Source organism: Centruroides sculpturatus, unplaced genomic scaffold (genome assembly GCF_000671375.1).
Source record: "Centruroides sculpturatus isolate CEXI.00-Female unplaced genomic scaffold, Cexi_2.0 scaffold291, whole genome shotgun sequence".
In the NCBI taxonomy this organism is placed as follows: domain Eukaryota; kingdom Metazoa; phylum Arthropoda; class Arachnida; order Scorpiones; family Buthidae; genus Centruroides; species Centruroides sculpturatus.
This window is the reverse complement of record NW_019384514.1, coordinates 18,035-44,850: the sequence shown is the minus strand read 5'-3', so window position 1 is coordinate 44,850 and position 26,816 is coordinate 18,035. Positions and strand designations below refer to the sequence as shown.

The window sequence follows — 26,816 nt, the reverse complement described above, 5'->3', positions numbered from 1 at the left end:
TATTATTTTCTTAATATTACATCTATGATAAATAGATCAATTCATTTACAGAGTTATAAAAATTTTAATTTATAAATTTTATTAGCAATACTAATTCCAAGAAGTACAAATATATATATATACACATTTATATATAGTTTTTGTTTTAATTTGTGAATGATTACTTTTTTTAAATATAAATATTAACGGAAATTTCAAGATCTGACAATCTGTATGGGAAATTTTTCTATTTTTTCACTAAAAATATATATATATATATATTCAATATATGTATTCATATTGTATATTCAGACAAGTCTAATAATGAAAGCCAAATAGGGAATAAAATAAAATAACAACTTTGATTTGATACAAATTATTAAAAATCCAATTCTAGACTTTATTTTTATTTTTAGATGTTTCATATCTTCAAATGAATCACATCCTTTATTTAAATAGCAGCATGTTTCTGAAGATACCTTCTCCGCGCATTGCTGATAAGAAGTCTTTTTCTCTCTTGATATGACATCATTCTTTCCTCAGGTGTTTTACCAAATGTTTTAGGTGCAACTGAAGGAAACTGAAATAACAACATTTTTGATTAATAAACAAAATTAATTTACATTATTTCTTAAATTATTAATTTTAGTTATAACTGTAAGTAAGGAGCAACTCAAAAGTATCTTACATTGACACAGTTCATTTTTTATTATGCAGTCTCTTATTTAATTGAACACACATATATTAAATGCATTCCTCCCACTCATGGCAAACATACTGTATGTTAACATTTGTTGTCACTTTGAGATCTGATGATGTGTGTAAATATGCATCACAAGTATGTTCCTTCAGTTATCTGTTTTGTGTGGAAACTTTTAATTCATACCTCTATATTAATATATTAGGGTTCTGTCCCTGTTCACTTTTGTGTTACAAAACAACACAAAGCATCAGAGTTAGGTCATCCACATCAGTGTTGCAATTTATTATTTAGTATGTAATAATAATTCTATAAAGTAAATAATAATAAAAATTTTATAAACCTAATTGTCCTAACCAAACTAATCATAAGAAACATTGAGTTTACAGCATTTTCTGCTTCCTTCATATCCCAATATCCACAATTATACATTTGATACGTTGACAATGTTTTGTTGGCATAAAATGAAACAGAGAATGTGCTATCACAATTTGTATATTTATCAAAAGTATAGACTTCAATTAATTTCACAATAGAAAGTGGAAAAGATACCAAGATACATTTTCTAGATGTTACAATAAATACATTGCCTACTGGCATTTACTATGATGTACCGGTACATCACAAATTAGAGCTATTGTCCTCTTATCATACATGCTAATTCCAAGTTCCTATGCATATAAATAATGCTATTGCAGTATTTGTTCATACAGCTTATTTAATTCCCTCCTCTGAAATGTTGTACATTAGGAATTGCACATTGTTGTTACAGCCTTATGTAATGCAGGATACTTGATGAAAAGTTTAAATACATCAATATCATTGTACAACAATCACTTTTACCTCCCACAACTTTAGTTGAAGAGAAGAAGGATCTCTTTCATAAGCCCAACTATTCTTTATTTTGGATCTGTTTCTTTATGCATTGCAAGGTAGTTTAGAAAATTTAGGCTCCAACTCCCAATAAAATCACAAATGAACTTGCATAGAATCCTATGTAATGGCAGGGATGGTTTTTTTCACATTAGAAAAACTGGGCATTTATCTAGTTCCCTTAATGCATCAAAACAGTGATACACATTGGGACCAAAACAAGAAAACTACATAACTACATATTTGAGCACCAGGGTGATATATGAGACAAGAAATATACTATGAAACTTGCTAAAAAAGTAATAGAGCACAACTTTATACCAGCTCAAAATGAAACTACCCTCCTAGTGCAATGTATGGACCACAAAATCATTTTTATCTGGGAAGTTTTATTCATTGAAAAACTAGAACCCTGTAATAAACTATGCTAAAGCTCCCAACTATTCATACCCATAAAAGATTAATTTGAAGTCACAAGTGTTGCTTCTTGGCTTTAGTTCATTTGACCATAATAAATAACACTATTCTCAATTCTACATGGTTATCTTTCTATGTGCGCACCAATTCGTACCTTGTGTTTGAATTTGATAATGATTCCAAGCTATTCAAATTTCCTAATTTTGTTCCAACTAGAATGTGTTAACATTACAATTTTTAAAAATTTATATTAACATTCTTGAATATGTTCTTTTTGCTTGAGGAAGTCATGTTTGTAAATGTTGAAAATACTTGCATGAGCATTTCTTCTCATTATTAAGAACTGATAATACTGAAAACACAGTGTTTTTATTTTTTTTTACTATTTACTTTATGAACATTTCAGCACGGTCAAATTATGGTAATAATTTTTTATATAAATATTATTACTTATATACATATTCATCAAGTAATTTAAAATATTATTTAAAATTTTTAATAAAAAATAATCAATTGTAAAAATGAAGAAAATATAAATTAAAATGATGTGGAGCAAAATAATAAATATCTTTAAAATTAGGCAATGACACTTAAATTAATCAAACACACTGGTATGAAGTTCTATGACTCATAGAATATCAAGGTTGCTTGCAGCCACAGTTTTCATCTCTAAAACGTGAATGTCGAATGTCGCTTACAAGACAGTGGTGCTAGATGCTCACGGTTTAGAGATGAAAACTTTGGCCACAACCTCACTATTATACAATATTTTACACTTTTTAGATTTCAGTTTTGTGCAAACATACTTGATGTCCATTTCAATTGTACCATTTTGTTCTTTCAAAAAAAAAATATGTTTCTATTCCAATATTTCATGTCAGTGAGTGAAGAGACAAATTTATCATCATTATATTTGATTACTATATTTAAATTTTTTTAAAGAAAATTCATATATTTTCAATATGAATGAAATATTTTAGGTTATGCCAATATCAATTTTTATGTAAATATAATAAATAATAACTTAAGTAAAAAATAAAATTTAACAACATTTTTGATTAATAAACAAAATTAATTTACATTATTTCTTAAATTATTAATTTTAGTTATAACTGTAAGTAAGGAGCAACTCAAAAGTATCTTACATTGACACAGTTCATTTTTTATTATGCAGTCTCTTATTTAATTGAACACACATATATTAAATGCATTCCTCCCACTCATGGCAAACATACTGTATGTTAACATTTGTTGTCACTTTGAGATCTGATGATGTGTGTAAATATGCATCACAAGTATGTTCCTTCAGTTATCTGTTTTGTGTGGAAACTTTTAATTCATACCTCTATATTAATATATTAGGGTTCTGTCCCTGTTCACTTTTGTGTTACAAAACAACACAAAGCATCAGAGTTAGGTCATCCACATCAGTGTTGCAATTTATTATTTAGTATGTAATAATAATTCTATAAAGTAAATAATAATAAAAATTTTATAAACCTAATTGTCCTAACCAAACTAATCATAAGAAACATTGAGTTTNCGGCTTCTACTGTACTATTTTAGATACGATTTTTTGTTTTCAACTATGTTTAGTCTTCGTTGAGTACTTAGGTGTATTAAATTGATAACATTTCAGACATTGTTATAAATATTTTTATCTATTTCGATTTTAATTAAAAATGTTCGATCCATTTTAAATTCAAATTTGTTATTGCATATTGGTTCGATTATAGAATGATTGTAAATGTTCCAGAAAATTGATCAAATTGAAGATAGTTTGTTTGATTCTTAGCAATTCTCTTCAGCGGTAGGTGTTATATAACAATTACTATGGTTATTGAAATATTGAATGTAAATGTGGTTTGCTTGCAAAACCTCCGCGGACGAAGTTGCGGGTAACAGCTAGTTATTATATAAATGTAATAAATACTTAGACTCCAAAAGACCAAGTTTTAAACAGATTTTATTTATATTATGTTTTGGTTTTATTCAAAAATTAGTAAATACAATTTGTTAAAAATTTACTGGAAGAATTTTTTAAATTAATGTCAGTAAAACATTAATAAATTTAACAAATATTTTAAGTGCTCAAATAATGAACTTAAATACTGTAGTTCAAATAATCTAATTTGTGTATATTAGCTGATTGATGTTTTTTTAAAAATGTTTAAAATTCATTGTTGTTAGGGTAGCAAAGATAATAATGAAAATATATTGTAAACAAACAACACAAAATTTGATAAATTTGTAAAGCCAAACAACTACTGGATTACATTTGGCTACTTTTCTGTGATTATATTTAAGTAATTATTAAATAATTTGCCACTAGATGCAGAAGTCACTGGAAGGCGTTATGCACCATCTCTTATTAAATTTAATAATTATAATTAAATTAATATTTATTATATAATTTAGAATGTTCTGGAAGAAAATAAATCAGCCCAGAGTGGGACTTGAACCCCAAACTCCCACTTACCATGTGGATGCTTTGTCAGTTACACTATCCAAGCCTCCAGTCTGATTGCTTCTTCCAGACATTTTATTTGGTAATTAATTAAATATAACTATGGAAAAATAGCCCGATAAAATCCAGTGATTATTTGGCTTTTGAAAATATATTGTAAAAATTTCTTTGATAAGTTTGTTTATATAGCTGTATTTTCACTTTTATATATCGAATATTTTCCTTTAATCGTTTTAACATTTAAGAGTATCAAAAGGTAAATTTAAAAATCTTTTGCAATATGATGCTGTATAAATACAAGATATAAATTCTATAATAAAAGCATAACTGTTTTAATTAGTGTGTTTTCTTGATTCTGATGCACCATCAAATCTAATGCAAACCCTATTTTACAAAACCCAAAAAAGTTAGCTTGCAAATGTAATGTGCACAATATATTTTTTTATTATTATATTTTAATATTTTTTAAACTTTATACTTACTTGTGAACTCAAATTATTTTTAGAAGATTGAGAAGCTGTTGATTGTGTTGGCTTTGATTCGCCAGAAATTTCAGGTTCAGGAATATAAAGAACATTACCTTCTAAAATTCGATTAATCGTCAAACTGATACTGCCTGTTACAGCTACAAGACAGAAGAATAATTATTTTCAGTAAAAATTTCTTGAAAATTCTGAATCCATTTCTTACCTAAATCCTGTTCAATAACATTTATAGGCACATATGGCAAAACTTCCTTCACTTGTTGAGACATAATATTAAGATTTGTATTTGGATAAGTATGAACCGTTCTGGAAGAAACTGAAAAACAATATTGCTAATATGATATATCATCTAATTTAAATATACAATTATTATATTTAATATTTGATTATTGATTAAAAATATTTAAAATAATTTCAATTTTAAAAAGAAATTACTGCTTTCAGAAACTATGTAAAATACTGATTCCTGAATTTTTCATTAGTAAAATGAAAATAACAAAAAATTTGATATTCTCTTTTTCACATTTTTGAAACTCTCTAATAAAAATTCTCCTCGCTAATATCCCAATTACAGATAAAAATTAAATATATTTCAAATTAAATGTAGACATAATCCAATGTCTAGACTTGTGTTTGGTAATATGATTTTGATTATGATTTCTATTATACACATAAACTATATATTATTAGTTTTTAATTAAAATATATAAAACTAATATAATTGAAAGTATTTTTGATCAGCTAATTTTAAAAATAAAGTTAAATTATAAAATAATAATTTAATTACTTCACTTTCACTATTTATACAGAATATAAGAAAATATTTAAAAAATAAATATTTCTTATTTAATAGCAGAGATTATTATTTAAACATTTTAAATCATCATTTTTACATTAAGGAAAGAAATGTCGTGATCACTTTTTACAAAATCATGACATTTATTTCTTTAATTTAATGTGACTAAAATGAAAACTTGTTCTTAACTTGAAAAGTGCAATCTCATTAGTAGACAGCATTAACAATATACAAATTTAAAATAAAAATCAAATAATGAACTAATTTCAATTTTAATACTTTTAACTTATGATAAAGAACTAATAAATATATACTTTTATGTAATTTTCAGATATTTAAATTTCAACATCAACTTGATTTCAATGTTCTATTCTATATTCAATATGAAAATGATAAAAAGAAATAACGAAATTATTCCATTATATATTAATTTTTATTTTGAACTGTTTATTTTGTCGACAGTATTTGCTAATTTGCTAATGAGATAATTTAATGTAGAGAATGATGATATGTTTTTTTAAAAAAGCTGAACAATTCTAGAATAAAAAATGAAAATGAGTAATTTGTATAATTTCTAACATTTAGTTAGTATCTTTGTTCATTTTTTTTATTGACTAAAAATTTAAATTTTTTTCAGTTGTGTGAAAAGGGTGAAAAACATTTTATCCAAAATTTGTCCAACTACTTCACATACAAAATATAATTTCAAAAATTATCTGTTATATAAGAACTGTTTTATATCAATTACTTATTTTGTAATTTATCTGGCAATAAACTGATATTAAGTTTAAATGGAAAACAATATTTGAATTGTCAGAAAAAGTATACAAACAATGAATGATTTTTTGTTTTGTTTTACATATTATCATGACATTAATTTTCAATTACTAAAAATAAAGTTTTGGAAATCATAAAATCAAATGTCTCAGATATTATGTTTGCATAGCTCAAATTTTCCCTTAATTGTCTAAATGGTATAATATAACATTGCTTTCTTGAAATTTTAAAGTTGTTCCAAAATTAAAATATATGGATCAAATATCAAAATAATAAATTAAGTAAAGTTGAAAAACAAGTGTTCTTGGCTAGAAATCATCTCTAAGTGCAGATGACTTTTCTATAGCATTCAACAACTTTGAAGGTTACATGAAATTCATACCGTGAATGTAAATTTCTCTATTACTATTTAGTTTTTTGATACATTATAATCTGTATTTAAAAAATCTGAAAAATATAATTACATTTTTTTAATTTCTACTCATGATAAAATATACATTGCAAGTCTATTAATTTTTCATTTCTTTAATACAATTTGTTTTGAAAAAATTGTAATTTTTATTTAACATATTTAATAAAAATATCATTTATATTAATCTTTCTGAATAAATTTATTAGAAAACAAGTTACTACAATTTTTAAATTCTATTCATAACTACATAATTTGAGACATATATAAAAATAAAAATATAATATACAATTAAAAAGAATATGAAGTAAAAATACAATATAAATACAAAAATAAAAAAATATCGCTTAAAATAAAAAAGAAAAAATGTACAATTACTTAAATTTAACCAACTTAAATTTAATTTACAGTGTAAAATAAAGCACCCTGTTAAATTTTAAAATTATGTAATATATTAAAATATTCAATTTTAAACTATTCAGAATATATAATTTCATACCATTTGATTGTTGAGGAATTATTTGAGCAGTAAGTAAACGTTTTGCATAATCATTTTTGTCATTAACAGTATATGAAGTGGGAATAACATTTAATTCCTGAGCCATGATAGTTTGAACACTCAAACTAAATTCTTCAGAAAATTGTTCATCTTTTCTGATCATTACTGGAAGATATCTAAAATAAATATTACCAAACATTATTACATATTTTAATTAATAACAACAACATTTTCTTTATTTAAAAAAAAAATCAATAAAATTATTGTTACATTTAAATAACTGCCATATAAGTAAATATATTTTGAGAAATCAATTATACATATAGATTTGTTAAGTACTTATGCAAATCATTCATATGTTACTAATTAATATATCTAAATTAATGTGTTCATATTTGGCCATATAAATTTTGCAGCAGATAATTAGAAATCCAAATACATATCAGTTGAATATAAAACTATTACTGCTTTATTCTTAACTATATATATGTTTGTGAATTGTCTGAATCTCTCAAAACACTTATATATATTTAAATACCTATATAAGTACTGTATATACAATATTTCAGATTTATATTTCTATGAAATGCCTCATTGAATATTATATTTATTGTGATCTAAAATTTGAAAATTTCAAATTTCATATTTATATTTACAAAATTTAACTCTTCAGAATAATTTAAATTTTCTAGAATTTACAAAATACTACAATATAGCAGAACATAAATATTTGTGATATAACTTTTTAAATATTTTTCTGTTATGATGAATAATTTTCTATAATTATTTAACGTATAAGATAAATATTAAAATATTGTGCTATTACTGTTATAAAATTAGTTGTCTTTTCTTTAGGCTTAAGAAATTAACATCAAAATAAATTAATAATTAACAAATGCATTTCATTGAAAATATAAATGTATAAAATTATTTGTTGCATTCATGAATTTCTGAATTTTAAATTATTGAAGGTCATAGTGCACCAGGCTATCTTACAGAGACAAGCATTCAAGGTCACCAACTTGCAAATCTTTATGCCTGACATAAAGATTTGCAAGTTAGTGACCTTGAATGCTTGTCTCTGTAAGATAGCCTGGTGCACTATGACCTTCAATAATTTAAAATATAGCTGACAAACATCTCTAATGTCATGAATACCTCTTGCAGCAATCATGCAAAACCTCCATATTGTCATTTTTGATAATGTCAGGTCCCCAAAAATGATGTTGTTACACAGAAAAATTTCTGATTTATGCATGTAATCATGTGACAATAAAGAAAATTGTATATGATCTCATGCTTAAGGCAGTGATTTTTTCAGGGCCTGTGATAAGTGAAAAAAATTTTTTTTCACCAAAATTTTTGCATGATTAGCTAGATGGCATGTAGCATGGAAACACAAGTAAGTAAATCAATTTGGTAAAAAATGTCTGCAAAAAAGCTAGTAGGTATTATTAAAAGTAAAATCCTTAACCACTGTTTTTATATCACACTTACTTTATATCAAACCAGGTGAAAGGAACAAAAAACATCCAGAATAAATCTGAGTACCAAGAACTACCAATTATGGACTGGAAGAAAAATCATATAATTTAATTAATCACAAAAATTTCCATTATTAAATAAATTAAACAATTATATATTAATTAAAATAGTATAACACTTACCGGAGAAATATTTACACCTGCAGGTCTATATACTTTAAGAATAATCTGAAAGAATAACAAATTGTCAAATATGTGATAATATAACAAATCACTAATTAAATTGATTTTAAAAATTTTACTATTTCTGATTTATCATTTTTAATATATAACTAAAAACGTATTAATTTACTTCTAATTATTTAAAAATTATTATAATCATAAATAGAAATTATTGTCATATTTGGATAATCATATTTTTTCATTATATTTTTATTCACATCTCATCATAATTATATTCTCATCTTATATAACCATATCTATATATATATATAATTGAGATGGGTTGATAATAATAATAATAAGTGCAGAGCCAAAACGGTTAGCAGTTGAAAGTTGAAATTTTGTACACAGTTAGGATTACAAAATTTCATGAGAATGTACACTAAGAGATTTTTCAAAATTCCCCCATGGGAGCAGAGGGAGAGTGTTAAAGATTACCGTGAACTCAGATTCTACTGTACTATTTTAGATGCAGTTTTTTGCACTTTTGTGGGAAATCAAACATATTTTTAGACCCATCTAAAATTCTATAATTAGTCTCAGAAGAGAATGAACCTAATTCTTGCACCCGGTGAAAATGAGTAAGGTCAGCTATAATCTAATAATCTTAATTTTCGCTATTGTTACTTTTTGCCTGAGCAATGCCAGGCTTATCTGCTAGTTTTTAATAAAATATATTGATAAATAAGGAAGCACACAGTCCTTAAAATTTAATTTGTATTGATGTATTCATTCAGACTATTACATAAACTGAATTTTATGAATTCAGTATGTAAATTAGTTTATGTATGTAAATAACAGAATTTGCTTCTTGTAAAATATTTATATTATCAGAACATATCTCAAAATATTTATATTAAAATACATTTATAGAACTAAATTTGTTGTAATCAGAATTAGGTTAGATTTATCTTTATCTTCAAGTACATAGATATCATTTAAATTTGTAATAATTAAAATTAATTAACACAAATGTCTAAAATCATTTTTAATATAAAAGTTTGCCACTTATTCATTGATCTCTTCTATGAATGCATTTCAGTTGATATGCTCATTAATTAACGTNGAATGATGATATGTTTTTTTAAAAAAGCTGAACAATTCTAGAATAAAAAATGAAAATGAGTAATTTGTATAATTTCTAACATTTAGTTAATATCTTTGTTCATTTTTTTTATTGACTAAAAATTTAAATTTTTTTCAGTTGTGTGAAAAGGGTGAAAAACATTTTATCCAAAATTTGTCCAACTACTTCACATACAAAATATAATTTCAAAAATTATCTGTTATATAAGAACTGTTTTATATCAATTACTTATTTTGTAATTTATCTGGCAATAAACTGATATTAAGTTTAAATGGAAAACAATATTTGAATTGTCAGAAAAAGTATACAAACAATGAATGATTTTTTGTTTTGTTTTACATATTATCATGACATTAATTTTCAATTACTAAAAATAAAGTTTTGGAAAACATAAAATCAAATGTCTCAGATATTATGTTTGCATAGCTCAAATTTTCCCTTAATTGTCTAAATGGTATAATATAACATTGCTTTCTTGAAATTTTAAAGTTGTTCCAAAATTAAAATATATGGATCAAATATCAAAATAATAAATTAAGTAAAGTTGAAAAACAAGTGTTCTTGACTAGAAATCATCTCTAAGTGCAGATGACTTTTCTATAGCATTCAACAACTTTGAAGGTTACATGAAATTCATACCGTGAATGTAAATTTCTCTATTACTATTTAGTTTTTTGATACATTATAATCTGTATTTAAAAAATCTGAAAAATATAATTACATTTTTATTATATTTATAAAATGTTTAAAAAAAACTGAAAAAGCATGTATAATATTCAAATAAGGATATAAATAAATATAAATGGCTGAGATGGTAAAGGTGTCAGCTTGCTGCTCTGAGAGACTTGAGATCAAGTCTGGAGAATAACTCTAAGAATTTTTCATGGGTGGTCTTGTCCTGAATGTTTGATCTTATTCCTCACCAATCTCCTCAATTTTCTTTTACTCATATCCATCATACTCATCCATAATCATACTCATTTTCTTTTAGTTATGTTCATATGTTCATGATGACATATGATTAAAGGAAAAGATACTCTTACTAACTATAGGGAAAAAAAAAATAGGCTGGATGGCTGAGCGGTTAAGGTAGCAGCCTACCTACTGCTCTGGGGGACTTGGAATCAATTCCAAACAGGTCGAAAAATCCCCAGGAAATTTCCAGGGGGTGGTCTGTCTGGATATGTCGGGCCCTGTCCCTCACCACCCGGCTGCCCCATTCTGGGTCTGGCTGAATCCATAATTGGCCTGCTAAAAAGAGGCCCTCTTAGTGCCCGTAGGGCAGAAAGAGTTTAAAAAAAAGAGAAAAGAAATGAATATTTATAAAGAATTATGTATTTATGAAATTTTTTACTACAAAATATCAATTTTAAAATAATAGATTTATATAATTTAGAACATAATACAGAAAATATTATGCTCTATTATATAACTCAACTTGTTGAACATGTTTGAATGAAGTTAGCTAAGTTGGCTGAAAACATTTTGAACAAATTCTTATTTTTCTTATTTTTGGCTTTCTTAACAAACAGTTTAAAAAACTAATATTTATTTTATTAAATTATTCAATAATCAAACTATAATTACTGCAATTTTTGGCTGATTTTGCAATTTTGTGCTTTTTTTTTTTATCATTTCATAAAACTGAAAAAATTTAAAATATGATAAAAATATTGATATACTTATTCTAGAGAAAACTAATATATTAAATTAATATAAATACAATACTTACCATCGAACAGTAGATAGCCGTGGAAGTATATTTGCAATAATAAACAATAGTAAACTGATGATGATGCGTACAATAACTAAACATAATCCAAAAGGAAAGTAGAAAACAAGACTGAATTCATCCCACCCAGTTTCAAATCTAAAAATTAAAATTAATTCATATATATTATTATTATAATCAAAACATTTTATTTTTAAAACAAGAAATAGTGATTTTTTTATTATTATTTAATAACTATTTCTTAAACACAAATAAAATTTAAAGTAGGCAGTTATATAGACAATTAGAAGCTATTATAAATGCTTTAATTTAATGTATATGTTACCATTAAAGTCTACAATCTGTTATTCTATAGAATATCTAGTTATTAGAATACTTAAACAGGCCCATTAAAATGTATAATGTTCTGGCATTCTATACTTTAACTAGGTATTACATAAAATAACGATCACTGCATCATTAAAATATGGAATAAAAATTGTTTTTGTTTAAGAAGTTCAGGGAATATATCAATGATAAAGATAATGAGTTGGAGCCATCCCAACTACTGTTGATGTAGTCCATTCAAGTTATCAGTTCAACTAAACAATCACCTTAAATAATCAAACTATAAATTTGCCATTATTAATAATTAGATACTAAGTAATTTGGTACCAGAGGTAGAAGTTAGACATCATATACATATCAGGATTTGGGATATTTAGTGAAATTATCAGTTGTTTCTTTCCAGTTTTGCTCAGTGCTCAGACAATTGTAAAATTTTTCTACTTATGTTTTTTAAACCATTTTTTGTATAATTTCTTTTTGTGAAATGGATAAGAAAGAGATTATGAAAGCAAGGTATGAATCACTTCTAAGTGAGTGTAATGTAAAAGATAATAGTTCCTTTCTAACTCATAAAAAGTTGTTATGATTTATATGAGAAGTGAAGACAGCTAGAGTGACTGACAAGAAAAAACGTAGAGATTACTGGTTACTTCAAAATTATGATGTTCTGGAAGTTCAGGAACAGAGAAATTAATAGATCCACATAATGGTACAGAAACAGAAGTAATATTTTATTCTTCAAGTAATGATCTGNAGATTTTTCAAAATTCCCCCATGGGAGCAGAGGGAGAGTGTTAAAGATTACCGTGAACTCAGATTCTACTGTACTATTTTAGATGCAGTTTTTTGCACTTTTGTGGGAAATCAAACATATTTTTAGACCCATCTAAAATTCTATAATTAGTCTCAGAAGAGAATGAACCTAATTCTTGCACCCGGTGAAAATGAGTAAGGTCAGCTATAATCTAATAATCTTAATTTTCGCTATTGTTACTTTTTGCCTGAGCAATGCCAGGCTTATCTGCTAGTTTTTAATAAAATATATTGATAAATAAGGAAGCACACAGTCCTTAAAATTTAATTTGTATTGATGTATTCATTCAGACTATTACATAAACTGAATTTTATGAATTCAGTATGTAAATTAGTTTATGTATGTAAATAACAGAATTTGCTTCTTGTAAAATATTTATATTATCAGAACATATCTCAAAATATTTATATTAAAATACATTTATAGAACTAAATTTGTTGTAATCAGAATTAGGTTAGATTTATCTTTATCTTCAAGTACATAGATATCATTTAAATTTGTAATAATTAAAATTAATTAACACAAATGTCTAAAATCATTTTTAATATAAAAGTTTGCCACTTATTCATTGATCTCTTCTATGAATGCATTTCAGTTGATATGCTCATTAATTAACGTAGCATTCTCCAGATGAGCATGTCAACCAAAATACATCTGTAGAAGAATTGAGTAAATACTTGGAAACTTGCATAATAAAAATGATTTTGGTCATTTGTGTTAGTTAATGGATATATCAACGTGGTTCCAGTAAAGAAATGATTTAAAATTATTCATTTTGCTGATTGTATCAAAGAATCAACATTGTATATAGTTTATAATGCTGCTATTAATTTTTTCTATATCTTATAAATGTTTCTTATTTGTTTTAAAATTGATTTGTTTTGATACAAAGATTTATTGTTTTATAGTAAAGTATTGTAAGATTACAAAAATCTAACTGATAATAACAGAGAAGTTGGTTTCTGTTAATAATTAAATAAAAATTTTTGACTAATTTAATTAATTTATATAATGTTATCTATGGGTTAATTTGTTTTAAAATTAAAAGAAGAGTACTGTAATGTTATGGTGGTTANTTGTAAGATTACAAAAATCTAACTGATAATAACAGAGAAGTTGGTTTCTGTTAATAATTAAATAAAAATTTTTGACTAATTTAATTAATTTATATAATGTTATCTATGGGTTAATTTGTTTTAAAATTAAAAGAAGAGTACTGTAATGTTATGGTGGTTATGTAAAGACTGTATACCCCTGATGTAATGGAATAATCCTAATACAATAAAGTTTATTGATGATGATGATGATGATTTGTTTTGGTATGTTACCAGTTTAATCAATTGACAAACAAAATGGCCAAAAATCTTAAAAGATTTTTAACCATCATATATAGCTATGAAAATCATATATATAATTATATCTTAATAATTACATATTCAGTACATGTAATATATGTACTGAAGTTTACTAGAATGTAAATATATGTGTATATATATATATTCTATTTAAGCTTACTTACAGGTTGTATATATTCATTTGAAGAAATTGGCCAATTTACAAATTTTAAGAGACCTCTTTGCCCATTTGTTGTTGCTCCTTCAGGAAAGATGAGAACAGAATTCTTGGAATCTAAAAAAGAGCCACAAATTTTAAATTTTTATTAAAAATTAAAAAACAAAATTTATTCACTTGAAAGATTAGTATAAATCATGGGCATCCACAGAAAATTTTCCAGGAGGGCAAAATTGGAGACAAATAATTACATCAATAACTTTTTATTTAGTTAGTTACTTTTTTTGGGATTTTTTCATAAATAGATTATAGCAGGCCTGGCCAACTTACAGTGGGGTGGGAATTGACTTTCATGAGTTAAACACACCAATGATACTTCACATCTCTGTTCTTGTATAATAGCTTAATTAGCTACCCTAATAAAATTTTGTTCCAAAACATACTTATACTTATTTAATGCACAGTAATTAGCATTCCAGAGATGAAAAGAAATGGTGCAATTCACATCAAGATTTTTATTTAAAATAACATACCCTGTTTTGTGGCATTAAAATCAACACTTTATTCATACTTTCCAAGTACTTTCAATAGTTTATGACTATCCTCTTCAGGCTGATTTGTTTTATATTCAAATCGAACAAGATTTTTTAATATTTAAATAAGATTGGAAGGTAACAGGCAAATTTTTAAAAAAACAGGTTCAGCTGCACACTCATGGAATGTAGTAAAGTTATAATAAAGATTAAAAAATTGTTAAAAAATAAACATAATAAATATTTTGTTAATAGAGAGGTTGCGACCAAAGTTTTCATCTCTAAAACGTGAATGTCAAATGTCAAGCGCAGCTTACAAGATAGGGCTTGATGTTTGACATTTATGTTTTAGAGATGAAAACTTTGGCTGCAACCTGTCTATTCATTAATACAAAATGAGATATATTAAAATGCTCTTTTATATCAATCTGTAGTTCTACAATTTTAGCCCCTTATGTGAGGCTCTGGACAGGTCCAAACCCTCACTAAAATTCGCGGAAAATAATTGTTTTAGAGAAAAAATATTTAGTAGTTAGAAATAGATTTTTATTATATGAAAACGCGACGCTAACTTTAAAACAATAGAAGAAGGTAAGTCCGTCGACCATTTCCGGTTGGAGATTGAATTAAACTTCGATTTTGACCTCTCCCGCGCCCCGAAAGGTTTCGAATTGTCATCAGGTGACGACGGGAGACCAATCGGAAAGGGGAATCTAAGAGAAAACAGATAAAACCCCGGAAATTCGAGGACGCGACGGCTTCTTCTCCCGAAAGTTCCAAGTGACGGATCTGTTGTTGTGTGTGTGTCTCGCACCCATCTTCGTCTCCATCTCCCGACCTCGGATCGACATCTTTCCATCAACGGAAGTCGACCGCATCGTCCCGGAGTCGTCGAGACGTGATGGAATGGTTCATTCGCGAACAAGGGACACTCCTTCAAAATGGGACTATCTTGGAAAGGAGAGGAAGACCCAGAGGCCGCAGCCGCCGCAGAACTTCCAAGATCGCGGAAATCTTGTAAGCTTCTTTCGTGTTTAATAAACGGTTGTGTTGTTTGTAAACGAAGCATCTATCTCTGACTCAACTGCTTCCACATGTCGTTGATTGTTACCGCTCGGCAATCCAAACGGCAAGGGAGACGATGACGATACATATCACATATTATCGTTCGTCGAGTTTTTTTTTATTTCTCCCCCCTCGGCCCCCACACTTAAATAACATTCTCCATAGATTGAGAACTTTGAGGATAGCGCTGTTAACACGGAAGGAGGAAGGAGATATAAAATGTGTCTTGTAGGAATAATGCTCTCCTAGCCTGACACTGTTTAAGGATTACTGTGTGGGGCCAGAGGAATTCAAAATTATGGTCCAGGACTCTTTTAGCCACTTCTATAGTGTACCTATTATTTTGTATGTCTTCTTAATGTTCTTGTAGACATGTTTTGAGCATTCTTGTGGTAGCTCCAATATATTTGATTGTTTCCCTGGAGAGACAATGTTTTAAGGGTATGGCATATATTGTCTGATTTTTGCAACAAGTCAAATTTATCTCTGTCATTGCTTAATAGCCTATGTAAGGTAGGTTGATAGCTAATGGGGTGATAAATTTGAATTTTATGAATGTGTGTGCAGTAGCCAATGAATTCCAGATTATCTCCTTTTAGTAAATGCACTAAACTTAAATTAAACATAATAATTTATTTTTTTATCATAAAAATAATTTTACTTCTTTTGTCACCCAAGTCATAAATTTTGTTCCTCTTTGGCTCATTAATTTTGCACCTAACTAAAAGTGTTTAGGGCACAACAAAATAATTATTAAAATAACATAACCTAGCAATGACCTTCAACACAAAGAGCACTTCTTTATACCCATTCATAAATACCTTATAACCATTACCAACTCAGCAAATAGCTAAAAGATTTCTCCATAAAAGATGTGGATTTAATATTCCTATCAAAATTATCATGTTTTCTGCACTTTAATAGAGCCATGCTTTCTGTGATCAACCAAAAATGATACACTGATAAACTAGTTGATCACAATTAACTTGTTGGCCACTTCTGGATTACAGAATACAGTATTGCATCAAAGTGTCCCATGATCAAGGTTAGATATCTCAATCACTTTCATAGTTGTAATTTGTGGAATATTTTACTTGATCCATGAAGGTACAAAGTGCTCCATTTCCCCCTCTGTAGATGCCCATGGCATTAACAATACTTTTTAAAGTATATTAAAACTAAGAATAGGTTAGTTCATTAAAATGGATAAACTGAGAAGGAAGATTTTATTTCGAAACTTTGAAAATATTTATTTATGTAATATTGAAAAAGATACATAAAGTTACAGATAAATTTTGCCTATAACTGTTACATCTTTCACTTGCATTGATTTCTCAAAGGTTTCCAAATAAAAACTTCTTTTTTTAATTCTAAAATGCAACTAATAAATGCAAAAGATAATTATTACTAATAAAAATAATTATCAATAGCAATAATTTAAAAAATTGTTCATTAAAACAATTTAAGAAATTAATGTATACCAAAAAGAAATCAACATTCAAAACATGATCATATCATTGTCAATATATATAAAGATGCTACATGTTTAATATTGAATTCTTTCCATATCATCCACAAAAAATATCTACTATATTTTATTCCAAATAGGCTACCCTATTATTGATCATGCTAAACTTATGATAAATATGAAAAATATCCCCTCTTAATGTATGCAGAGTAGAAAGAAAACAAAAAACAAGAAAGAGTAAATAATTACATAAATTTTATACGATTATTATTACATTTCACTCTATATACTTGTATATAAATTTTTAGTGTTACTTTCATAATATATTTTTATTTATTAATAATTATATGTGTTAAAAATAACTATTTTATTACTTAACCTAGATTAAGATGGTATTACTATTTCATCTATTAAATAAATTCATTCTTACCCTTACGATGACTGCTATCAAGATATTCACCTGATCTTTCGTGCTTTTTGAAACCTAATACATATTGCAAAAATTGTGGCAATTCCCAAGTTACTGACTGCAATATGAGCAAAATATTAAACATCAATTCCAAGTAAATTTTTAAATGATTTTATATTATGATTATATCAATTATATAATAATGTATAATATTTCATTTAATATGTTATTCATAAAGTAAATAAATAAATTTTTAATAATTAAAATGAAGTAAATCACAATCATTCACTATAACTTTGAGTTAAAACTTTTAATTAAAATTCTGTGTATTTTTATATAACATAATGTCTTCTCACATAATTTAACTGTATATTTAGCATATCAAAATTTTAAGTTTTCCTTTAATTTTTAATTATTCTAATTTATTAAAATTCTCTTAATTTTCATTTTAATTAATTTTAAATATAAAAATTGTTCTTGAAAGATTTACAAAAGAATTCAAATAATAAAAAGACAAAAATGCTTAAAATTATGAAGTTTCAAGTAACAGCAAATTCCAAACAACACATATTGTTCAGGAATATTAATTTTTGAATATAATTTCTCTTTTAATTATGATAAATGATTTCCCTAAAAATATTAATTACTTATCTTCTAATCAAAGAAAACACAAATTTATATCCAAATAACACACATTCCTGAGGAGGAGTTTATGTCGTTTGAAATGTGCCACCACTTGAATCTAAATTTCTTCTTTGTTCTTTTTGTTCTTTATTATTTTTGTTTTTGGTCTAAAAATGGAATTGGTATGTTCTAAAAATATCTATCTCTTATTAAAATCTCTGACTTCTTTTAAAGATATATTTATATGCAACAAAAATACAGTATATCTGACATTTTATGTAATGTTTCAATAGATAACTATAGAAAAGTTTACCTAATTTGTCAGAAAAAAAATCAATTTTATAAACTGTATTAATTATATTGTGAGCATATAATAAATTTTTTATAACCTGAATTATTATTTACTCTTATTAAAAAAATTTTTTAAAGCTTGGCTTACTTCAGGATTCCATATAAGTAAGAAAGATTAGTAAAAGAATCATCTAAAAATTAAAATATCATTACATGATAATTTTTACCATGAGTACATGATAAAGATTAAATAATAATATAAAAATACCTGAAGTGAGATAGATACTCTCATTACTGTATCTTTTTTCTTTATTAAGGGAGTAAAACAATTTAAAACTTCATTAAAACTAGCAACTGAAATCCCCTAAAAATTATTAAAATCTACATTCTCACTTCTTAATTCATTAAGAAATAAATAATAAGCAACCGAATAGTCCCTATAATACAAATTTTCACTTAGCATTTCTAACTTTGATGTCTTCTCTTTTTTCTTGTGTTTGCCCTGACTACAATGACATATGTGGTCACAGTAATTATTTACTACTTCCTCAAAGTCATATTTAAACTAAAAAAAACTGAAGGAAAACTAATGTTTCCACCTGTAAAATGTCTATTGTATGGTAAAGACAAGTTCAACAAATAATGTTCATTTATTGAATCTTGAAAATATATAATAATCTACACAGAATATTGTTATCAAATTTTCTTGAATTAAGTTTTTAGATACAAGGAATGTGATTGTGTATGTGTGACTTAAGATTGTTCAAAGTGATCATTTTTGAAATTTCAGTTTTGTTCTGTTTGATTGCCTGAAGACAATAAGATTAAGTTTATCAAAAGAACCAGCTGGCATTTATTCTACATTTTATGTCATTTATAATAGATGTTTGATACTTAAAGAAAAATTTCCTCTTTCTTTTTATTGATTAATTCTGATGTGATATCATCTAAAGTTATAAAATTTTTCAGTATAAGTTGTTTGATAATGTTTTTTCACATACAAAAAAATAAGTTGTAATATTTCAACAATATGCCCCAAATGATTAATTTCATCTGATATTTAGCATATCAGCTGAAATTAATTCAGAACAAATTTTCCACATTAACTAAAGTCAAAATTAATAGTTTAATAAATTTGAACTAAAGAAAAATTTAAAGAAAACTTTGAGTTTTGAAAGTTATTATTCTTAAAATTATCAAAAAGAAGTAAAATTTCATTTATCTCACTTATTGATCAAATTCACTTATTCCATGTTATTGATCAAAATCACTTATTTCATGTTTAATAAATTTTAAAATAAAATAAAAAACTAAATGTGTTGCTGATTTTATATGAAATGATTAAACTTACCAAGTATGATGATAAAATAAATTTTTGAAGTTATATTATATGCAAATTATTATTATAGAGATTTAAATATTATTTCAAAAATTTCATTATATTACAACAGTTAGTTTAGTTTATTGCATTTCTGTTAAGAATTTATATCTAGAATAACTTGAAATAAATTCTCCAGTATTACTGCACTTTTTCCCCTAAACTCAAATACATTTAAATACATTAAACAATATTTCGTAAGAAAAACAAAACATTATTATTTCTAGTTTTTTAATTTTTGACATCCCGGGTAAAATGCAAACTTTAATCTTTAAACTCACTGAGCATAAATGTTATAAAAAAAACTATGCATGCCTTATAAATTTCTGAAATTATAAATCAGAAAACAAAATATTATTTTCTAATAAAAGTATTTTTATAGCTTCATAACACATTTTTATATTCCTTACAATTCACTTTTTAATAATAGTTACTAAACTATGATAGAAAACAATTTCAAATATTAAAAAAATAATTACTAAGAGAATCCAGTTTTTTCTTTTTAAATAATTACCATAATGAAAAAGAAACATAAAATCTATTTACATTACAAAATATTTGTAATATATTTCAAAATAGCATATTAATAATTTTTAATAAACTAAAATTATTAATGAAAAAATATTACTAGAAAAAACAAAATTTTCTGGAATAATCACACACTTACAAATAAGTCATTATGAATATGAACAAATGAATCTATGGACTCAAAATATATTTTTATGAATTTTCAACTTGATTTAAAATTGTGAATATCTTTAGAATTAACTAACAACAAATTAATATATTTTTTCAAATCATAATTATGGTAATATTGCAAACTTCATATTTCCAAACTTAAAACAATATTAATAAATGTGAAGTTTCATTTCATAAAAGTACAACAAAAAGTTATTATGTAACCGTAACATTAATTTATGTAGAGCTCAGTGGGAGTCTTGATTCTGATCACTACATAAATTAATGTTTCAAAATTAGAGTTTAACACAAAAACAATAGAACATATTTAAACCTTTTCACCATTCCTGTAAGTATTGACATACTAGTTACTTCTAGTTCTACTTAAACAGCATATTTAGATGTTTCTTTCATTCTGTTCGTCCTATGAGATTATTTTATAATTTCATATAAGCTACTTGAACAATAATTTTCCAATTGAAAGATTGTAGTAAGTGGAATATTGGCATAATCACTAATCAGCCAGCATCAAAACACATGAAAACTATATAGAAGATAAATATAAATCACCTCAGTAACCTTAGTTTTCTTCCAGTAATATCTTAAAAACAACAAATGTTTTCAAACAACTTGACTGCCCTGTTTCAGGTTAGTTATATGTGTTCCATTTAGAATGTTCATTCTATCTTATTCTACATTTGATTTGAATTCAAATTTCAAATATTTTTACAATTTACAAACTTTAAATTTACCTAATTAAATTTTATAACTGATGTATTCTATTTAATTTTATATTAAAATCCTATGGGTTAATAGAAGTGATTTTTTTTGTAGGGAGTAATTCAGTTTATAACAAATGAAAAATAATAAATTAATCAACATGATAAAATAAGCAACCTTTTTTCTTTACCAGTCTAAATGTTATATTTCTTATTCTTGGCTTAGTTTAATGTATCTGTATACTTATGTATATTACCCAATATACTCATGTATTATGTACAACATTTTTATTAAACTAATTTGTTTGTGTACAAATATATTTACTATTTTTATTCATACATGCTTACCAAATACCATTGCCATCATCAAACAAGTCAATAAATGTGAATATATATATTCAGTAGATATGTCAAATTTTAATGTTTAAATTAATTAGTTTTTTAAAATCGTTTTATTTTGTATTTTTAAAAAATAATCAGAATCTTCATCATTATTACTTTCCCAGCAGTTATACAGTATAGGCCTATATATAACAAAGGAAAAGAATGATTATCAGTCAAAAAATGACTTTCCCAGATTTTTACTCTTTTGAACATTTGAAGCCTTGAAACGTACAGAATTGCAAAATCATTCAGGGTTTTTTCTGTACACACAGATATTAGAATGTGTACCAACCGATTTAGTTCAACCACTTTGAAGCTTAATAACTCCTGTGTTAAACCATCTGATTCCAATTCCAAAAAAAAAAAAAAATTCGTGCCTCCCATACAGTCTAACATTCATACATACAGGAAAAGAAAACCTGAATCTTTTGCATGTCTCAACATTTCGAGGTGTTCCGAGTCCAAAAATGCAAAAATTTGGAGTGGAATAATTTTTTGACCAATTGCAACACTTATCCTCTGTTATATATAACAGCCAGAAAAGTAAAAATTATTGAATACATATTTATATATTGACTATGTCATTACTTAGAGGAGTATTTTAGCTTTGGAATAAAAAAGTTTCTACATTCTATCTTTATTAGAACTATATTTATTGAAGCTTATATACTGAGGTCACATGATGACGTCAGAATTTTTGGGCCTACTTTGTTAACAAGTCATCCCCTGGTCAGAGTTGGATGGTAAGGAAAAGTCGGAGTCAGAGGCATGTAAAAATCTACCAACTCCACAGCCCTGGCTGGCATACTGTATATTTAAAATTATTATTATATTAATTTTTCAACTGTGAACAAAATCTTCAATATATCTACAAAATATCAGACTTTTATACACATTTTGCAACATCATTTGATTTAAAAAAATGGGAATATTAATTTATATTATAGAAATGTAATCATTACCAAACCTAACTGACATATCAAAATATTTCCAATATATTGGCATCAGTTTATCAGTTTATTTTACAAACTGATGCTCCGATCTCTCTCATTTCTTTACAGTAATAATAATAATAATAATAAAGAGAGAGAGAATGAGATCAGAGCATTGGTTTGTAAAACAAACTGACTCTGATACTGGGAACATTCTGATGTGCCCACATACTATTGGATTGGCAATTGTTTCCATTATACTATTTACTTAATATGTTGCATCATAATAGCAAATAATAATCAACAAATAGCATATTCATGTAGAATGCAAATGAAAAAAATTAATAAATAAATTTTGGTAAAACCTAAACTATGTACCTAATTACATACAATAAGAAATAATAAATATATTGATTCATGTTTACAAATCATCACATAATATTTATAAACTATATAAACAGATAGAAAAATAGTTATCAGAAATCATTGGACAAACTCAATATCGGAGAAATATAATAAATTTATTTAGTCTGAACAGAATCCTTTTATTTTATCATCACATTTTTCAAGAAATATGATAACCAGAAAACAAACCAAGAAAATATTTCTCATTTTACTGATAAAATAAAGAACATTTTAAAACTGAAAGCCAATATTCAATATTTCAGTTCATTCAAAGATGTACTGTACTGTACAGTACATTCAATACATTTAAAAATCTCCTGTGTTGAGCAATCTATTTCAGTCATATGATGATACATAATCTTTACAATCCAGATAAAATGTAAGTACTGATAAAATAAAAATATACATTACAATTTTTCTCACTTTAAAAGTAACGAATGGAAACTGAAGTTTGCATTAAAAAAATGTTGGTATTAAATGTCAGAAGAACTTAAACTGTAATATTTTTATTATTATTTTTTTTATTACCATTATATTCTTAATGCATTTTCTTTAAATAAAAGTAAGCACAATACTATTGTCAGTCCTATAAAGTTATTTCTTGACTGATATTAACATTTCATAGCAACAATATTGTTGTCACTGAAATGTTTATAACAAAACATTAAAAACAACAAAAAACAAAAGGAGTAGATTTAAACAAAAAAATGACTAAGACACCAGTTGAATTTTGTGACTTTTCATTATTTTTTTAATTATAATCTGATCTAGTAGTAGCATGCTGTATCTTTCTTATTTCACTTCAAACCTGAAGAATATACTACTAAAATACTATAGTCTTCAAAGTAATAAGATAAAATTTTAGTTTAATGAAGGTAAAACAATCATCAATTTTGTCTGAACTAACACTGGCATATTGTATCAGTTTCATTCATTTTTTTTATTTTTTCCTCATTAAGGTATACCTAACATGGAATACAATTTGCTTAAAACATTAATAATGGTTGAGTAATGAGGAAACAGTATTGCAAAAAAACAGTACTGTTTATTATGGAAAATATTTTGGAATATCTGATTTAACAATAGAAAAAATATGCAGAATATAGAGATACTCATTTCAAAAGATATTAAATGCAACATTAATTTAAGTAAATTTGATACAAATTTCAGTTTTATATCTTTTACATTATACAAAATAAAAATATAAAGCATTTTTTAAAGTTCATCATCATGAAATAAAAAATTATTAATAATATACTTACTTGAATACTTAATATACTCACTTGAATAGTCATTCAAGTGAGTACATAAAACAGAAAATGGAGAAACTTTTTTAAATAATCTTAAATCTCTTATAATAATAATAATTTGTGAAAAATATGTCACACTTCTTTAAACATAATATTAAATTATGAATTGTATGAAATTTTGTCTAAAATCTAAATTAATGATAATGTTATTTTTGTACATATATAAACATCTGAAAGCCTGATGTTTAATAATAATCCAAATGATTGCCATATTTTAAAAGTTGCCCAATTAAAATGAAGCAATCATTTGGCTTAATGTTATTTTTGACAAGTTTACATAATTTAATGCTTTCTTTAAAATTAAAGATTCAATAAATTTGAATAAGTTATTTATCTTACCAGTACACATGGTGATATCAAATCAATAGCAATATGATCAAAAACTGTTACATGATTTGAAATTAAGATTGTAGCTTTTGGATCTCTAAAATGAACTCCTTCTTCTTTAATTATAATCCCCAAAATTGTATACAATATTCTTAAAGTAATGCTGAAAAGTTTTAATTGAAAGCTTCATTAATTAAATTTATACTGTTTTATTACAAATACTTACATAGAAATTCTGAAAACACTTACTTCTTTAAAACAAATATCAAGTAAACAATTTAAATTTAATTAGAATTTGAATTATTAATACAGCATATTTATAATCAACAGTACAATTTCTACTTTACAGTACTGTACATAACAAATCTAAATAGAAATACAAACTTGATTACAATTTCTATATTAAAAATACAAAAAACTATAACCAAGTATTAATTTCATAAGTTATTCAAATTCTATTAGCTATAAAGAATATTTCAATTTATATTGAAAAATGAATCTAATTGAATTTAATAGTTACCTTAAGGCTTAACTTATTAAAAAATTATTCATAATTTTTTAGAAAAATACAGCAAAATATTAACTTAAAATCATCATGTTGAATATAAATAGATCATTATAACATATAACTAAACATGACTGTTATTTAAAAGAAAAAGAAAAATAGAAATTTTAAAATTTTATTATATTTATAAAATGTTTAAAAAAAACTGAAAAAGCATGTATAATATTCAAATAAGGATATAAATAAATATAAATGGCTGAGATGGTAAAGGTGTCAGCTTGCTGCTCTGAGAGACTTGAGATCAAGTCTGGAGAATAACTCTAAGAATTTTTCATGGGTGGTCTTGTCCTGAATGTTTGATCTTATTCCTCACCAATCTCCTCAATTTTCTTTTACTCATATCCATCATACTCATCCATAATCATACTCATTTTCTTTTAGTTATGTTCATATGTTCATGATGACATATGATTAAAGGAAAAGATACTCTTACTAACTATAGGGAAAAAAAAAATAGGCTGGATGGCTGAGCGGTTAAGGTAGCAGCCTACCTACTGCTCTGGGGGACTTGGAATCAATTCCAAACAGGTCGAAAAATCCCCAGGAAATTTCCAGGGGGTGGTCTGTCTGGATATGTCGGGCCCTGTCCCTCACCACCCGGCTGCCCCATTCTGGGTCTGGCTGAATCCATAATTGGCCTGCTAAAAAGAGGCCCTCTTAGTGCCCGTAGGGCAGAAAGAGTTTAAAAAAAAGAGAAAAGAAATGAATATTTATAAAGAATTATGTATTTATGAAATTTTTTACTACAAAATATCAATTTTAAAATAATAGATTTATATAATTTAGAACATAATACAGAAAATATTATGCTCTATTATATAACTCAACTTGTTGAACATGTTTGAATGAAGTTAGCTAAGTTGGCTGAAAACATTTTGAACAAATTCTTATTTTTCTTATTTTTGGCTTTCTTAACAAACAGTTTAAAAAACTAATATTTATTTTATTAAATTATTCAATAATCAAACTATAATTACTGCAATTTTTGGCTGATTTTGCAATTTTGTGCTTTTTTTTTTNACATTTTATGTAATGTTTCAATAGATAACTATAGAAAAGTTTACCTAATTTGTCAGAAAAAAAATCAATTTTATAAACTGTATTAATTATATTGTGAGCATATAATAAATTTTTTATAACCTGAATTA

The 26,816-nt window shown here is 25.5% G+C and overlaps 1 protein-coding gene across 1 annotated transcript; it reads right to left on the bottom strand.

The window, feature by feature from the left end:
- Positions 1–149: 149 nt before the first annotated feature.
- LOC111622527 (ancient ubiquitous protein 1-like) lies at positions 150–26,027 on the bottom strand. Its single transcript, XM_023364932.1, has 10 exons — positions 26,005–26,027; positions 25,116–25,287; positions 18,077–18,173; positions 14,588–14,697; positions 9,070–9,114; positions 8,900–8,973; positions 7,403–7,578; positions 5,127–5,237; positions 4,919–5,061; positions 150–559 (listed from the first exon to the last, which is right to left on the bottom strand). Exons 1-10 carry the CDS (start codon positions 26,025–26,027, stop codon positions 431–433), a joined length of 1,080 nt encoding a protein of 359 aa, XP_023220700.1. The 3' UTR covers positions 150–430.
- Positions 26,028–26,816: the final 789 nt, after the last annotated feature.

Coding starts and splice junctions, on each gene's coding strand:
- LOC111622527 (XM_023364932.1), bottom strand. CDS start 26,027: ATGGATGAGTATGATGGATATGA. Junction 5,238..7,402: donor AATTCCTCAACAATCAAATG/GTATGAAATTAT, acceptor ATTGTTTTTCAG/TTTCTTCCAGAACGGTTCAT. Junction 560..4,918: donor AAAATAATTTGAGTTCACAA/GTAAGTATAAAG, acceptor TTGTTATTTCAG/TTTCCTTCAGTTGCACCTAA.